Consider the following 16,525-nt stretch of genomic DNA (forward strand, 5'->3'; position numbering starts at 1 on the left):
TGGTGGCCGCCAAGGGGGGAAGAGCGCGGGCACCTGAAGGACGAAGCGTGAGCTTTACCGTGTAAGAGGTGTAAAATGGAGCGGGGGGGGCGGAGGCGCAGGTATGAGTGGAAAGGGATATGTGCGTATGTGAGGGTGAAGAAGTGTTCTGCAGGCGGGGAAACGTGCAGCGTGGAGAGGTGACGTTTGGATGGTGGGCAGTGGTGGGTGGGGTGAGGGCAGTGCTCCTCAGGGGGCGCGTTTTTTTTCTGTGGCGTTCTGTGGGAAGAGGCGAAACCGCTGGCTGACGTGCCCTTCTCTCTGCACGTTATCGCAGGCCGCCGTTTCGATTTCAGGCGACTGCGGCCGGCCGCGTCTGGATCCGCGAATCTTCTCCCCACGCACCTGCTGCATGAGTCGGCCGACTTTGTGCCAATAACGGCGTGAACGCACCACTCAGGAGAAGCAAAGAAAAAAATCAGCTGCAGCGCACGAGGATGCAGTGGTGGCATGTGTACTCTGCCGCTGTGCACGGAGAGGAAGAGAGCAGTCCGTATCGGTTGGCACAAGAGGGAGGGGTTCCGGCTTTTCGTTTTATTATTATTATTATTCCCCCTCTCTCTGCTGCCCAATTCAAAGGACGCCGCCGATTGCCGCCTTTCATCACGGGCCTCCACTCCAAGCAGCAACGAAGAGAAGCAAACGAAGCGAAACACACACACACACAGACACAGAATATATATATATATATATATTTGTGGGACACCAAAGGCTTCGTTCTATCTCTGCATAGAAGACAAAACAAAAGCAGCAACAACCACGATAACAGCGAAGCAAGATGTAAAATACATATCCGTTGCACATACGGAAGGGATCGATGACAATAAGTGAGAAAAGAACGGGCGGCAGGTCGGGGGAGAGAGGAAAGGGAGTGGAGGGGGGGCGTGCGTGTATGAAGTGACGGGGGGGGGAGCGGGGTGGTGGTGGTGGTAAAAGAAGCAAAGGGTTGAGGCAGAGAGAAAGAGGGGGAGGGGAGGGGGAGGAAGAGGAGAGTGAGACGGGTGGCGATGGAGCAGCAGGCGCAGATATGCAGTGAAGAGGGAGGGAGGGAGAGGGGACAAAAAAAAAGAGGATGGCCGATGCCCTCCCTTCCCCGCGCCCTCGTCAGCGAGACGCAAACATGAAAACACACAAACCGAAAGCAAATGCCGCGGCGTCTGCTGGTGCAATTAGGACATCCTGCGATGCAGAGTGCATGGCCGCATAGCAGGACAAGGCCGGGGTGCAGCGACGCACATGTGCTGAGTTGAGGAAGGAAGGCGAGAGGAGGAGACAGCCAAGAAACCGTTTCCAGACTCGTCCTTCGATGTAGAGAAGACAAAATAGTGGAGAGAGGAGGGGAGGCGTACGCATGGAGAACGCCTAAGGCGAATGCAAATAGCACGCTGCTTCACACAACCGTCCCTGATCCCTTCAGCAGACACGTCCGGCATCGCAGTCCGGCCGCACAGGGATGAAAGCCCCCAACCGACTCCTTATTCGAGCCTCGGTCCACCATGGCACGGGAAAGATCTGGCGCTGACGTCTGCTCCCCCACGCGCGCATTGCACTCGTCTTCCAAGGACAGGGGCTGCGGCAGAGGCGTGGCCGCGCAGGTGCGGTCACCGTGGCCATTCGTTGTGGCGCCACTCATATCCGCCGGCGCTGTGCCATGACGCGCTTCAAAATGGGGATGCGGTGTGCAAAGGAGGTGCGGAGAGAGTGGTGAGGAGTTGGATGATGCACGAGACCCTCTGCCACTGACCGTCTTCTCTTTTTTCAGGGATGCGGGCTCAATGAGCGCCGACGCGCGATCGAGCTGACTTGTGTTGCACACAGCATCGGCGGCGTGCGCTGCCCTGTCGGTTGCCTCCCTTTTCTCTGCGCACTGACTAGCATCGCGAGGGGCATCGAGATTCTGGCGTGGCCGATACTCGGCGGAGCCGTAGTCGTAGGGTACAAGCGGCTCCTCCTCTTCTTCGGTATTGGACAGGCGGCGAGTGCCATCCCACGATCGACATGCGAAGGGAAATGCGTCCGCCGTTGGTCCAACAGTGACGACGACGAAGCCGTCCGCTGGGGCCTGACCGGCAAACGGCATGCGCTCACCAAAGCAGTTTGAGCCGCGGTCGATTGTGAAGAGATAACGCCCACCAGCGCCCCTCTGCGTGCTTTGCGGCGCATCGGGTGCGCGGGCGGTATCGCTTCGCGCCCCGCGCTGGCCTGCCAAGCCATGGTGATCCTCAGACATGAAGAAAAGCTGAATAAACTCCTCTGGAAGCACTCGCCCCATCGTGTAGAGCGGTATGCCTTCCATGCGATGCTGCATGTCCCGCTGATACTGCCGCAGGAAGATGTCACGTCGCTCCACCGACAGCATCGCGCGGCGGTCCTCACGCGCGACCCGCTCCAGCTCCCTCCGACGATAGCGCGCTCGCATGTGCATGTGCGAGAAAAAGTCTCTCTTTCTCCGCTTCTTCAGCTTCTCAATGCGGTTCTCTGGAGCCACGAAGTAATCGAAAACGGGGGGCTCCACCGCTAACGTCTCGGGCGGCACCTGCGGCCCACACAGGCACGGCTCTCCAGCCGCTTCGACGGCGCCAGCCGGCAGCGTGCTCATCTCGGGCGGCGCGACAATGTGCAAGCTGGTCTCGCCTTCCACGCCAGGGTGCACTTTCTCACCCTCGCGCACGATACGATGCCACTCGTGCTCTGGCATGTGCCGCACGAGCACCTGCTGCTGGGCAAGCTGCACGCACAGCACGGACACCGCGTCGTCGGTCTCCACAATGGCTGCGTAGGGCTCATTGTAGCGGCCGTCGCTTCGCCTTATCAGCTGACTCCGAGTACTGCGCGGGCGGAAGTTGTCTGCGAGGCGGAAAGCCCTCTCTGGTAGGGACGAGCAGGAGAAGCAGCGCTCATGGCGAGCTCGCCCGCTGCTCTCGTAAGTTTTCGAATGGAATGGAGGCGTACGTGGACTGTCAGCGGAGTCGCGCATTTCCCGCGAACGTGAAGTCTCCGGTGGTAATGGCAGCAAAAGAGGAAGAGAAGGCGACGGCGACTGCTGCGCTCGCGCTCTGATCAATCGAAGAACAGCAAAAGAAAAGAGAGACAGAAATGACAAATTCAGCGAAGTCGCCCTCAGCAAGAGGCTGCAGGCCCCCCCCTCAAGAGACCCGCACAACGATACGGGATGGTCTAGCAGGAAGTACGCAAGGGGGGCAGCGCTGGCGCAACGATTCGCACCCGATGATGGTGGGACGGCTGCGGAGATGCAGTGTAAAGCAGCCGCAGAACGGCTAAAGGAGAAACGAGCAGCAGTGCGGCGCGCACACGCACGGGAAGTGGCCTTCCACTCCCGATGAGGGCATTTTCGAGAGAGTGATGAGGGCGAGACCAAAGGAGGGTAGAGAGAGTCAGCAGGAGGATAAAAGTGTTCGCGGCGTGTATCTGTCCACCTCTCCTCAGCAGTAAGAAAGCTGGAGAGCAGGGAGGGGTGGGGAAGGGGAAGCGTGGCGTCACAGTGCCACCGGCGTTGAGGATTACCGGGCAGCGTGTCTTCTTGCTTCACCTTTTAGGAGATGTGCCCAGTCACGCAAAGGAAAGCGGGTGCCTTGATCAAAGGGATCTACGTGGCAGCGTGCGGAGGGCACCTTTGCGCGGGCGGGCGCGAACGCACCGCGAAAAAAAAGAGAAGAGTGGGTTCTCTTCATCAGAGAGGCCAAAAGACGAGCGGAGAGGGGGTCGCGTATGGGGGCGAAGGACGTTCGAAATACAAAAAAGAGCGAAAAGGGATACAGATTAGATGGGCTCGTCATCTAGCAGGTGTGTATCTGGCACCCAACGTCTTCCTACTCTCCGCCCTACACACAGGAGTGCCACCCGACCGCCTCGCATGCCAGCCGCCCCGCGGTGCACCCCTCGCAGTGTCGCTGGCTTGGGGAAGGGAAGGGGGGAGGAAAGAGGCCCCACACGCTAGTAGGCAGAGCGAGATGCGCTCGGGTCACCCCGGGCCCTCTCTGCCCACCACATGGACGGCACCGACGCGCTCAGTGCTGCAGGTCGCTTCGACAGAACGCCACGCGCGACCTCACGGCCGACAACCGCAGCGATACATCGCCCCGGCTTCGCCACATGCACGGGCCACAGGCCCCGTCAACAGCAGATCTGATTCGGCACTTGACGGTGGTATAGGAGGGTGAGTGAGAGAGGGACTTCGTGGCTTCCTCCGCCACACAGAGAACAGGGCACTGGGCCCTAGAGGTACCACATCCACCAAGAGGTGTGCCCCCCCTCTTGTCGAGGGGACAATACAAAATTGCGAGACACACAAAAAAAGAGGCGTAAGCAAAGAAAGCGTAGACGGAGGAAAAAAGGGGAGAGCACGCCGTGTCATGCATCGCTCGGCGGTGTATGCACGTACGGATGTCGCCCAGGAACATCGGTGACAGGAGGAGAAGAGATGCGCAGGCAGCACTATGGTCGCTCAATCAACATTCTGCTGACAGAGGAAAGTAACGGAACAGAAAAGAAGCAGTGTGTGTGTGTGGGGGGGTAGACGGCTGGCTGCACAGGAAAGAGGGTGCAGTCGTGATTCCTTTGGGTTGTGAATCACATGCGTACAGGAAGCCCGCATATTCGCGCATACGGAGCGACGCATACACAGACAGACACACACACACACAAATACAAGCAGACAGCGACAGAGACAGCCCACTTCTCTCGCCTCTACAACATAAGCAGATGCACCCAGGGCACCACCACCAAATAGGGGTGGTAAGACGAAAAAAAAAGAGGAAGAGATTTTTAGCGAAACGAAGACAGTTGAAAAAAAACAGCGCCGGTTATACCAAGAGAGGGAGAGGAGGGGAGAGGTACAGGAAGATAGCACTCAGGCTTAAGGAGGAGGGGAGGGGGAGAGGTGAGACCAATGCGATGATGTGTGTGTGTGTGTGTGGCAGAAGTAAGGAGAAAGGAGGGGGTGTACTTATGTGATGTGGGGGGCGAGCAAGCGTACATGACAGTCACATAGGAAGAGCAGCGTCAGAGGCGATAGTGACTCGCTGAGGCGTACGACGACGACCACCACCCCACCCATCCACCGCGAATCCTTTCGTTTATATTGGATAGCGGCGGGAGGCTACATTAGTCAAAGAGAAGTCACCCGCTGGCAGTGGGTAGAGAGCCAGTAGAGCGGAATGGGTGTACAGCACGCTTTCGGGCCCATTTGTAAGGACGTCCCCGCCACTCCTTTCCCTCGCCGCATGTGCACCAATGAGGTCATCCAATCGCCAGCTGAGCGGTGGCAGCGAGGTCGCATGAGAGCAGCTGCTCGCTAACAGCGTACATGCGGCAACGAATGGCACATCATGTGCGACCTCCCCAGAGAAGAGTGCCGAAGGCGCATGCCACAAAACGTCCCCATCGCAGTCACTGGCAGCGCTCATATACACGGAGAAGCCGGTGACATCCACCTCAGTAACATCATCTTTTCATAGGCGTGAGCCACTGAGGGCAGCAACGTTGGCGGGGCTGCTACTTGAACCCGCTGCCGCGTGGCCGGAGCGGGCCAGCGCCACTGACGCTCTCTGCATGGGATGCCACGAAAAATCAAAAGTGAGTCGGCGCTTGGGTCCCCATTAGCAGAGAGCATGAAGCGGATTGGTCATTGCCATTTCCCTCTGGCGTTTCGGGTTGCCTCCGAGTCATCGCGCCGTCGTCGAGCAAGCGAGGTGAGGTGGCCCGCCCGCCGAATGATGAAACCTGCTCCGGCATCGACCTTTTCGTGTCTTCGGCCGAGAGGTAAGGAGACTCCGTCGTCGGTGTCGTCAGATCTGTAGCAGGTGTCAACACGTCGGGCTGAGCGGGGGTGCTGACAGCTGTGGATGGAGTGCTTTCGGGACTGTCCACAATGGAAGCATTTCTGTTGCCGTGTGCTCTCCCCGTCGGGCTGAGAAAGGAGAAGAAGCGCCTCAGCTTGCCAATTTTCTGATCTTTGACGCAGCTCGGGACACCCTCTGCAGGAGGGGTAGGTGGGGAGCGCATCGCCGCCACCACCTCCGCCGCGGCGACAGTATTGCCCCCGCCAGCCTTTGGCATCTCCGTCACAGTAGACCCCCGGTGGCTGCGCACGCCTCGTTCCAGCGGAAGCGGACTGGCGCTTCCGTTGCTCGCGTCGACAAAGAGGGGGTCAGCCTCGAGTATCGCATTTATCGGCGTCTCGGCAGCCAAGCGTGGCCCTGCTGATGGAGCCGCCTCACGTCGAGGTTGATCAATGGCGCCTCCGCGGTAGAAGGAAGAGGCCACAGAGGCTGGAAGGAGGGCTTCCTGCGTCATCCGCCGAACCTTCTTCGCGCCAGCCTTCGTGTACAAAATCATCTCCTCCTCCTCACTGTGCAGGGCGAGCGGAACACCGCCGCCGCTCAGAAACGCCTCGGCGGCGTCATCGGTCGGCGGGTGCACCTCCTCCGTGGGCGCTGAGTATCGCCGACTCGCCTCGACGGCGGCTCGTGCGGCGATCGCGGAGGGGTCCAACGATGAGTAGCGCGTTGAGCGGCTCATCGTGCGACCACTTTCTCGTGGCGAGCGCAACAGCATTTCCTGGCTGAAGCTGGCAAGACCACTAGCAGTGCTGCTCCGCCGACTCCTAGCCGCCTCCGACATGCGCCGCTCCCTCCTCTTGGCGAGGTGCCGGATCACCGAGGGGTTTCCGAGAGCAACGGGAGAGGCGTCATTGCGCGCACGGCGTTGGAGGGCAAGTGAGTCGGAGTAGCTGCAAGAGCTGCGCCGGCTCGTCGGGGTCACCGCGCTGCTCGCCAAAAAGGGCGCGCCGCCCTCGTCCCCGAGGTGTGGAAGCTGCGCAAATCCTGCGGAGGCCCATGGTGCGAAGACCGCTAAAGATCCTCGCCGGCTTTCTGGGACGTGGTGCCGCGAAGGGTTCCCGCTGTGACTGTGTTGCGAAAGGAAAGCCGAATTGCATTCGGCCAAGTCTGCTGGCAGTGGCGTGAGGCTGCTCGTGCGTGAGCGGCGGGAGCTGTAGGCGGCAGCTGGTGGGTTCGCCAGCGGCGAGGCGCCAGGGACTGCATGCGACGGCACAAGTGAGATGAGGCCACTGCCGTCCGAAGCGTCTGAGTTTCGCGGTCGGAATCGCTGAAACGACTCGGCCGCCTGTGAGGGGGATATCGACTTTGACCTTTCCCATATCGGCGTTACTTCGCACAGTTCTGCGGGCGAAAGCGGTTGGACGGGCACCGAAAGGGAGGTGTGGCCTTTCGTGCGGCTGGCACTCATTGTGCTAGCGGCTCCGTTTCGCCCTCCTCGTGTATGTGTTCCGATTAATTTGCCCTCCCTCCCGTCACGAGAAAGAGAGAGCGCGAAGGAGAGATGGAGCCGCGAGTGATTACACAGAGACGGCGGGATGCGCTGCGTAAGAGTCCGCGCCCAATAGAAGCGCAGGGCACGTGAATATACAACACAGATGTAAGTAAGCGCACGCGCGGGTGGGGGGGGTAGGGAAGAGGAGCACACTCGATGTATATATATATATGTATATAGATGTATATATGATATCAAGACGTACAGAAAAAGGATTACCCCTCCTTCCTGTGTTGCCGGGCGAACGCTTGCCACCGTGTATGCCTGCCGGGGTGAGTGGGTGGGAGAGGAGGCGCGCGCGCACGGAACTGCAACACACGTTCGACAAAACAAAAAATGTGAGCTAATACAACAGAGCGCCGAAAAATAGCAATGAAAAGAGAGCAGTCGGGGGGGAGGAAGGGAAAGATGGCGTATAAGGCAGTGCCCCGTGCAGCGAGACAGAAGTTGACGGTGCAGGAACCGTAGCAGACGGAAAAAAAGAAATGATGATGATGTCACAAGCCAAGTATCCACCGCCACTACACAGTAGCCGATCAATAAGAACAGCGACACCGCACCGCCTAAAAAAAGGGTGCCGCCGCGCTTCTCGAACGTCGCAAGAACACGTACCTTCGCAGCGATTTGGTTGACAAAGCGGGGCGTACAGGTGAAAATCGGAAGCGAGCAGCAAGCGCCGTACATAAGGAGAACAAAAAAGTAAACGACTTCAACTTGAAGCGCAATGAGACGGGCACACACGCACACGAAAAAAATGGCAAAGAAATGACTGAAACGAGATGTAAAAGAGCACAAAAGACAAAGCAAAAAAAGGGAGAGGGAGGGAGTCGGCGGGAGCGCCAACGATAAAAGGCAGCAACAGGCGAGTCCGCACACACACACACACTTACAAATGAGGCGCGCGTGCTTGTGGTACCCTCCCTGGATTCGGCTGAGTGCTCTTGATGTAAAAGGCTCCGGCGACGAAGCCGGCAACCTTGGCGATGCACTCGTCTGAGCTGCTTTCTTCTCTCACCCTCTGCTCGCCTAGCGGTGCGTTCGGGAAGCTCCTGTGCCGCGAGGTCGAACCTGGGTAATCAGGCGCCTGTGACAGGAAGCTGTTGCTCTCACTGCTACTGCTACACGAGCACCTCCGATGACTGACCGTGTGTATCGCCTGCGTAACGTAGCGCCTTGTTGGAGAGAGGCTCCCAAGCACACTATAACAAAGAAAAAAGAGGAAGCCGGAAGCGACAACGAAGCTGTGTCGCCTCCCTTTTTGCCGACACGCTCTTCTGTGCGAGCCGCACTGATGCGGATGTGTAGAGGCGAGCCCGAAAAACACACACACACACACAGACAGACACAAAGGGGGTAGGGAAACGGACGTGGGTCTGTTCGGCGCCTCTCCACCCGTGCGAGCTGCAAGCAGCAACGCTGCGAGCTGAGCAGGTTCAAAGAGGGGGAGAAGGGAAAGGAAAGAACGAGTGGCTCCACGTGCGCGTTTTTCTGCCGGTTGCTGCGCACGCGCGTACGAGCAGACGGGCGCTCCTCGGGTATACAGTAGACTGTAGCAGTTTCGTCGGGTACAACTCCCTGCACAAGCGGTCTCTCCACTTCGCACCTTTTCGATGCCCCACGCGCAAGCGCGTGAGTAGCCGATGGCGTCACCGGCGAGTGAGCTGGCGAAAGAAAAAAGCGACGAGGGCGCTGTGGAAAAAAATGTGTGGTGGAGCCTCTGCTATGCGTGAGGAGAAAGGGAAACGGGTTTCGTGTGTGTGTGTGTGCGTGCCTGCGTGCAAGATGCGCAGCCCAAGGGGAGGAGCGTATAATGGGAGAGGGAGGAGGCGAGGAAAAACTAGCCAAATATGAATCGCAGACAATGTGGCGCGTCTTTCAAGCTCGCCCGCTCGCGATCAGCAAACGACTGTGAAGTGGACTTGCGAGTGACGTCTCGGAGGAGGAGGGCAAGAGGGCGATGGAGGCGGCCCAAACAGATGTTCACAGCCCGTCGCACAATGGTCTGCGGATGTGAAGGGAGGCGTGTGGGTGATGCCGAGGCGGGACACAGAGGGGATGGGTGGCGGAGCCGCGGTGAGGGAAAGAAAAAAGAATGTTGCGAGAGAGAGAGAACGAAAAAAAACCATCAACGTCAGTCAACTCGCAGAAGAAATGCGCCACTCTTGCGGGAGGAGGCATCCTTGCTGCTGCTGCTGCTGGAGGGGAAGGAGAAGGCTTTTCCTCCAAGTTGGTGATGCGGAAGAAGGGAAAGAGAGGGTCTCGTTCACCCTGGCCATCTGGTGACCAGCTGCGGTGTGACACCAACTAAGTTACCTTGTGCCTCGTTGACCGGCGAGCTCTTCGTTGATCCTGTCTTGGTCAAGCATACGCGTCTGTCGCCAAAAAATATTGATAGCTTAGGCACTAAACGCATAAAGCAAACGACGCGGCTGCGCCGAAATAGAGCAGTGGACTTCCCCCCTTTTCTTCAGATCTGCACTGTCGAGGGGGAGCAGAGGGGCGGAGGTGAGGGGTCCATCCCCCCTTTCCTGAAGTTTCCCGTGGCCTGTACGGTCATGGCCTACGCACACGCGAAGACTGCACGGACACGCCGCCCCCCTCTGTGAAGACACTAGCCTCTGCTCGCATGTTGCGGCTCATATGCGCTGAGGCGGCCAAAGTGTTTCGCAAGTGTTCTCGCGTCTATCGTGGGGATGTTGTACGCGCTCGCCTTGAGCTGCTGCATCAAGTCGTTTGTCACGAAAAAATTCTTTGTGCAGCCGAAACAGCGGTCTGCGAAGGGCTGAGAAGAGGGCAGGCCCTCGGCGTCTCGTGTGCGACTACCGCGTGCCGACGCGGCGGGGCAAACGGTGAAGTAGTGAGCGCAGGCGACAATTTTGGTGTCGCGGTTACGCGCAAACTTCTCCAACGGGTAGAACGTCTCCTTAGACTTCTGCCGGAGCACCGCACCCGGCCTGCGGCACACCGGAGGCCGTCCGCCCATAACGGCGGAGGGCGGCGCTGGGGCGCGGTGATGGAACTGAGGACTCTGGTCGAATAGCGCCAAAAACGCTGCTGCTAAGATGGCTACCGCGCCGTTCTCGCATCGCAGGAGTCCGTAGAGCTCGTCGACGACGTCGCGTGGGATGACAGCGACGTGGTGGGAGGACGGCAGCTTGCGCGCGAGGAGGTCGTGCATATCGATTTCAGGGCACAGCAGCGCCGACGAATCAAGCACAAGGCAGCAGCCTATCGCTTCTGAAGCCATGGCCAAGACTGGCCGTGGGGTTGGAACACCTGCCTGTGCGCGCCCATCAATGCGTGCTCCGAAGCGCGAGCGTAAGGGTGCGCGAGCCGACCTGCTTGTCGTCGATCGAGGCGGCCGTGCGCACGATTTCTGTTGTGTTACTTGTGACATAATTGCGCGCCTCGTTGCAACGAGAGGTGCAAGCCTGACTGGGGGGGGGACCGGGGGAGGACACAACGGACGCGGTAAAGCTGAGTGAGATCTGCGCCGCTGGACGGCAGCGACCTGCTCGTCGTTACGAGTGGGGAGGAGTAGGGAGCATCGCCTTTAGCAGAGCTTCCATTCCTTGTCGGCTAGCCCATGATGCGTGTAGCCCATGCTCACTTGGTTCTCTCTCCTCTCTCTGGGAGTCGTGAAGACACGTGACTGTCTTGTGCCGTTCGACAGATACGGCTTTTTATGCGCGTACAACCGATGGCAGGGCGAACAGAAAATAGCAAAAGAGAGAGAGAGGGAGGGAGAGGGAGCACAAAGAGGCCCAGGCGCACTCGGAGGTCGACGAACGGCACACATATGCCCACCAACGGGACGGGGGCGGAGGAGGCCTACGCGCCTGTTGCGACGTGTCGGCGTACGTAGCAAAGGATAAAGAAGAAAAGAAAAAAGAAAAAGGAAGGCAGCGGAGAGCGGGAGGGAGGGAGGGGAGGCAGAGAGCCGTATACGAAGAGCATAACAGGGGAGCTGAAATGAAAAGGCACTGAGGAGATACGCGCGAACACGAAGGGGCCCGAGAAGGCACGCCCCGCAGACACGCGACCGCACACGCCGAAGGGCAAAGAGAAAGGGAAAAACAAAAAATGACGAAGCCAATGACAGAGAGAAAATGGGTAAGGGGAGGTGTGTGGGGAGGGGGGGCGGACGGAGTGGAGAAAAATAAGAAACGTTCCGGGGGAGGGGGTGGGATAGGTCAAAGGGGCCAGTGCTACGCCATCGGCCAAAAATGGGGGCACTCCGTCGCGCTACTGCTTCTTACAAAGCTTCCTTTCCTGCATGCACGAGAGGCAGCCGAAAACCTGTCGACCTCATCCAGAGACGCCAATCGACAAGACGCGCACCAACGCAGGCTAAGCAGCGGCTGATGTCGACATCACGCATTCGGGGCTGTCTGTGAGCTCGCAGAGATCATTGGATACGTACCAGGGCAAGCGAAAGCATTGACGAGGATGTGGCATGCTTCCAGGAAGGTCTCCACACGGGGATAGCCCACGTGGAGGGAGATGGCACAAGCACACACACAGACACACACACACATATACATACATACACAGGTACGCATCGCGGGGGAAACATACGCTCGACAGCTGTACGCGGGTTGAGCTCAAAGAGAGGTGAAACTTGAAAAACAAAGTGAACGATTCAATGAGGAGGGGGGGAGCGGGAAAGGGAGTGGGAGAGGTCTGTGCCTGTGTCTGCTTGCACGTATGGGCTATGGTGGTGGTCGAAGGGGCGAAACACGTAACCGATTCGAACAAGAACAAAGGAATAGGCACATTATATTGCTGGGAGGCGGCCAAGGCAGGTGCGCCGCGCACGAAGAAAATGCCGCTTGTTTCCTATATGTACATGCTGCAAAGCCCCTGCGATCGAAAAGGAGGGGGAGGACAGGACGCCGGAGAGCGATGCGGTGCGGCACGCAGCCGAGAAGCAGAAGGAATCTCCAAGACAGCGGCAAAGCAACAAACAGCAACAACAGAAAAAGAAACAGCCGCGCACCCACACCAAAAAAATGTCAGGCGGACCAGACCAAGAGAAAAGTGCGACAGAGCTGCCATAGCGGTACAACTGCTGACACAGTTCAAAGACCGAAAAGGGAGAGAGTCACGTAGAAAAAAAAAGAAGCCCGAGCGCAGAGGCGTACGCGGGGCTCTGCAGGCGCGGCGTCGGCTTCTACTCTGTCTTGCCGCGGCGTGTAAGCCATGACCCTGCTCTGGGAAGCGTATCAGAGAATTTGTGATCTGCGAATGAGGTGGGTATATCGCTCTCCGAGAGTCGTTTCGCGGCGCCGCTCGTGCTCTCCTCCACGTCGGCGGCACTACTATTGCAGTGTTGGGCTATGATGCGAGCAAAGGTCGGCAGCTTTGGGCTTCGCGGACGCGCTGATAGACCAAAGGAGTCCCCGATGAGTGAGCGGATGCCTGTCGTGGAGTACGAGGCGAGCTGCTGTCTACCTAACACGTTGAAGCCCTCCGCTACACCGCTGTCACGAGTCGTGCACGAGCTGGAACCGCTGCCGCTACTGCTTGTACACATATGCACCCCTTCGCCCCTGGCGGTTGGACTGTTGAGGTGGTTTTGGCGCCTCCATTTACTCGGCAGCGGCGACTTGACACTGCGGGTGATGGTAGGCGCACGGTGAATGTGGGGAGGCAGAGAGGATGGCTGAATTTGCAGTGCATCAAGTCCCGGCAGACACTCCGATTCCTCACGAAGGCGGAGCGCCTTCTCTACCTCGTCCACAACAATGCCGCCGGTGCGGCGAGCGACGTTCGTAGAGGTGTTGAGCGAGTCCTGCATACCACCAGCGTCAGCCTCTGCAGATGCCGCAGCAGCCAGAGGCCCGAAAAGTATGGGTGCCGAGCCGCTCTTCACGGTCGTTTTGGCCATCGAGACGGCTGATGTCTTGGGTGAGAGAGAGGACGTCGGCGGCTGCAACGGGGACACGTGCGGCGCCGTTGACGGCGATGCTGGGGATCGAGTCGGCACTGTGACTCTGCCACGGCCTCTTGTCTCGGCCGCGGTCGAGCGCGGCGACGACGGACTGCCTTGCGTCTCGGTCAGCCGAGGTGCCGATACAGACACGCCAATGACTTTGCCGCCGTCCGAGGCCCCCGCCACGTGCCTCTCCTGCACGTCGTCTTCGTCCTCCTCGTAGGCTGCCAAGTCTGCCAGAGTGGTCGCGTAGTGCGTCTCCGGAGCCTCCCAGTTTGCTCGGCGCCTTCCGTTCAGCAGCCTGCGTGTGCGAGGGCCATGCGGGCGCGGGTGCTTTGGGTCAAAGAGGCGATGCCTTACGATGATACTCGAGGCTGGACTCTGCAGGGGCCACGGCTTCCTCGACATGATCGGGCCATGATCGATCTCGCTGGAACCCGTGAGGACGTGAACTCTGCTGTGAGGTTTCCGTAGCGGCGTTAGGGGTTCACCACGGAGGCTGCTCACGTGCATGGACTGGGTCGAGTCGCTCTTGCTCACGGTTGGCGAGGGAGTGGCTGAGCTGGACGCGACAGCTTTAGACGCCCCACTCAAACTCGTCTCGGAGGATGTGGTGCTACCATTCAACGTGACGATGGCTTGCGTGCCGCCTTCACCTGCGCGGTTCAACACAGTCGAGGTCTTCGGGAGGCAGCGACTTCTCGTGGTGCCTGTCGCGGCTCCCTCACCGTTGAGCGCTGCCGCTTCCGTGGCCTGCTGTGGGGTGGAGAGGCGCTGAGCTTCTGCGGTGACGGCCGCACCAAGAGCGCTTTCACTGCCAGCGAGCGGAGAGGTTGGATGCGGCGCTCTCGTGGTTATCAGGCGAGGTGGCGAGAGGGAGGTGACGAGGTGCGTCGGTCGAAGCGGCTTCATCGCACACGACGCGAACAATTTGTTCGACACCTTCTCGTCTGGCCGCTTTGTGTTAGTGCCATTCCTGAAGCTGGGCGCTGCCTTCCTATTTTCTGCCGTTGACGAGGTCTTCGTACGGACCGGCTCCCAAGTGGAGAGAACCTCCTCTCGCGTTGAGGGCGCATGCTGCAGAGTGGGTGCGGGCGGCATCACCGTTGGCGGTGCCATTGCGCTCTTAGGATGCCGGTTTGTCGCCGCGCGCCACGGTTGCTCGATGGACGGTGACCCCAACCAGCGTAGCAACAATGGCTCGGCTTCCTCACGAGGCAGGTTCACGAGATCCCCGTAGACATCATCGCCACTGTCGAGGGCACCCGTGTCGTAATCCAGCGGATCGATCTCTGCCTCGGCAGCGTCCTCGACCGCACCGGTGACGCAGCTGAGGTCATACGCAGGCCGATGACCGAGTGGCGAGCCATCTGCCTCTTCCTCGTCTCTGTCGTCGCATCCACTGCTCTCGGTGCTACCCACCTCAGGGCCGCGAGCAGAGGTGTATGCCGGCTGTATGGAGGGCTGCGGTGTCCCACAGGGGAAAAAGTAGTCCTCTTCTTGTAGCATCGTAGGAGACGACTCAGAGGCAGCCCGCTGCTGCCGGCCCAGCGACAACCTACTCGTGCCGCTCCCGCTGCAGTGCAAGCTGCGGTGCTTAGAGTGCGCGCGTAGGTCACCGGCGCCATGGACGCACGGGATCGACGGCAAAGAGGGAGGGGCTCTGAGGCCTGACAGTCGAGCCGAGGAGGGCGAAAAAAGGCTGCGCTCTGAGTTGATCCACGCATCACTGAGCGTACTGCGATGGTAGACCTGCCCGTCTGTTCGCACGGATGTATCTGCACCCGCATCGGCGACGGGCAAGGGCGAGACGGGCGCCTTCTCCAACGGCGCTCGCCTGCTTACCTTCACCGAGTCCTGAAAAGCGACAGATGCCGAAGGCCGCCAGCCCATGCTCCTGCACATCTCTTTATCTGCCATGCCGATGCGGATGCTGCTTGCGCAGTCGTCGTTCGCCGTCGTGAATAGGCTTCGAGGGCCGAAGAGGCCGCCGTCGGCGCTGTGGCCGAGCACCCTTCCCGAGGGGTCCTTCAGCATTGGCGAGAGAGCGGCTTTGCAGTTGGGCTTGGCCGAATCGATGCCGCCACACCGCCAGCCGCCCGTGGGCGACTGCGCAGACGCCCGGACGCTTGCGCGTTGTCTAGTCTCGTCGACAGCGGCATGTAGCGCGACTAGTGGTGACGGAGGGCGCGGGCACACGTGGGCTTCCCTCGGTGGCACATCGATGGCGCCAGTGAGGGGGAGGTCATACTGGCTGTGTGACTGGAGGCTGCTCTGCGCAGTGGGAATCTGAAAGTCATCGACGCTGGCGGTCGGAGGGCCGCTGCCTGCTGCCCACGAATTTCCGCCGACCGAGCGGACGAGGCTGCACAACGGCGAAGTCAGATCTGCTGAGTCATCATAAACGTAGTCGGAGCTCATGTCTTATTGCCTTCCGTGCTGCCCTTCTCTTGCCCTGCGCGAGTGCTGCGGCGGCTCTGTGAAGTGAGACCACACGTGCACGAAACCGCTTTCCTTGGCTCTTGGCAGGACCCACGTTCGCTCATACACGCGCAGAATAGCAGAAAACGCAAGCGAAGAACAACGCTCCACGACGAAAGGTATGTCAATGGAAGAGATAAAGAAAAAACATGAGCCGGTGCTGCGAAGAGGGAGGTGGTTTCGCACCGAGGGACAGCGGTGCTTACGCGTGAGCGGAATACGGAAGACGCAGTACCGGGAGGAGGGAGGGCGCGCACCGCTCTTTGCACTCGCACACATGCAGAAAAGAGGCACACACGAATGAGAAGAAAAGGTATGCGGTAGACGTGGATGAGAGGTGGTGTTGGTGGTGGAGGAGAATGGGGGGCCTCAGGCAAACGGAAAGGGAGGCAATACATCTAAAACAGGAAAGGCGAAAGAAGGAGGAGGAGGACGAGAGAAGGACGGAGGGGCGCCTCAGGTGGCGGCCGTTGGAGTGGGACGGTGCCGTCGGTGCGAAGAGGGTGCTACCTGTGCAGCGCACACGCCTATGCAACGATTCTGGCCTTCCCTTCGCAGAATGGTTCCTCAGCGGCTATCCGAGAACGTACGCCCACAGAAAAAGCGACGTTAAAACGAGAGACCGATGTAAGCGCGTGAAGCGAAGGAGGCGCGAGTGACGTAACACCGTTTTTACCACAACGATGGGGAGGGAGAGAGAGTGAGATGCGAAACCAA

The 16,525-nt window shown here is 59.3% G+C and overlaps 4 protein-coding genes across 4 annotated transcripts; all 4 read right to left on the reverse strand.

Annotated features, from left to right (window-relative positions):
• Positions 1 to 1,429: 1,429 nt before the first annotated feature.
• Positions 1,430 to 3,016, reverse strand: LSCM1_01513 (uncharacterized protein; the record flags this gene model as incomplete). Its single annotated transcript, XM_067319120.1, has 1 exon — positions 1,430 to 3,016. One exon carries the CDS (start codon positions 3,014 to 3,016, stop codon positions 1,430 to 1,432), a length of 1,587 nt encoding a protein of 528 aa, XP_067176399.1.
• A 2,612-nt stretch (positions 3,017 to 5,628) lies between these two features.
• Positions 5,629 to 7,308, reverse strand: LSCM1_01514 (uncharacterized protein; the record flags this gene model as incomplete). The annotated part of the gene is made up of 1 exon (XM_067319121.1): positions 5,629 to 7,308. The coding sequence occupies one exon, from the start codon at positions 7,306 to 7,308 to the stop codon at positions 5,629 to 5,631; it is 1,680 nt and encodes a 559-aa protein (XP_067176400.1).
• Positions 7,309 to 10,003: 2,695 nt separating this feature from the next.
• Positions 10,004 to 10,639, reverse strand: LSCM1_01515 (uncharacterized protein; the record flags this gene model as incomplete). The annotated part of the gene is made up of 1 exon (XM_067319122.1): positions 10,004 to 10,639. One exon carries the CDS (start codon positions 10,637 to 10,639, stop codon positions 10,004 to 10,006), a length of 636 nt encoding a protein of 211 aa, XP_067176401.1.
• Positions 10,640 to 12,565: 1,926 nt separating this feature from the next.
• LSCM1_01516 (uncharacterized protein) lies at positions 12,566 to 15,748 on the reverse strand (the record flags this gene model as incomplete). The annotated part of the gene is made up of 1 exon (XM_067319123.1): positions 12,566 to 15,748. One exon carries the CDS (start codon positions 15,746 to 15,748, stop codon positions 12,566 to 12,568), a length of 3,183 nt encoding a protein of 1,060 aa, XP_067176402.1.
• Positions 15,749 to 16,525: the final 777 nt, after the last annotated feature.

Source organism: Leishmania martiniquensis, chromosome 31 (genome assembly GCF_017916325.1).
Source record: "Leishmania martiniquensis isolate LSCM1 chromosome 31, whole genome shotgun sequence".
NCBI classification, from domain to species: domain Eukaryota; phylum Euglenozoa; class Kinetoplastea; order Trypanosomatida; family Trypanosomatidae; genus Leishmania; species Leishmania martiniquensis.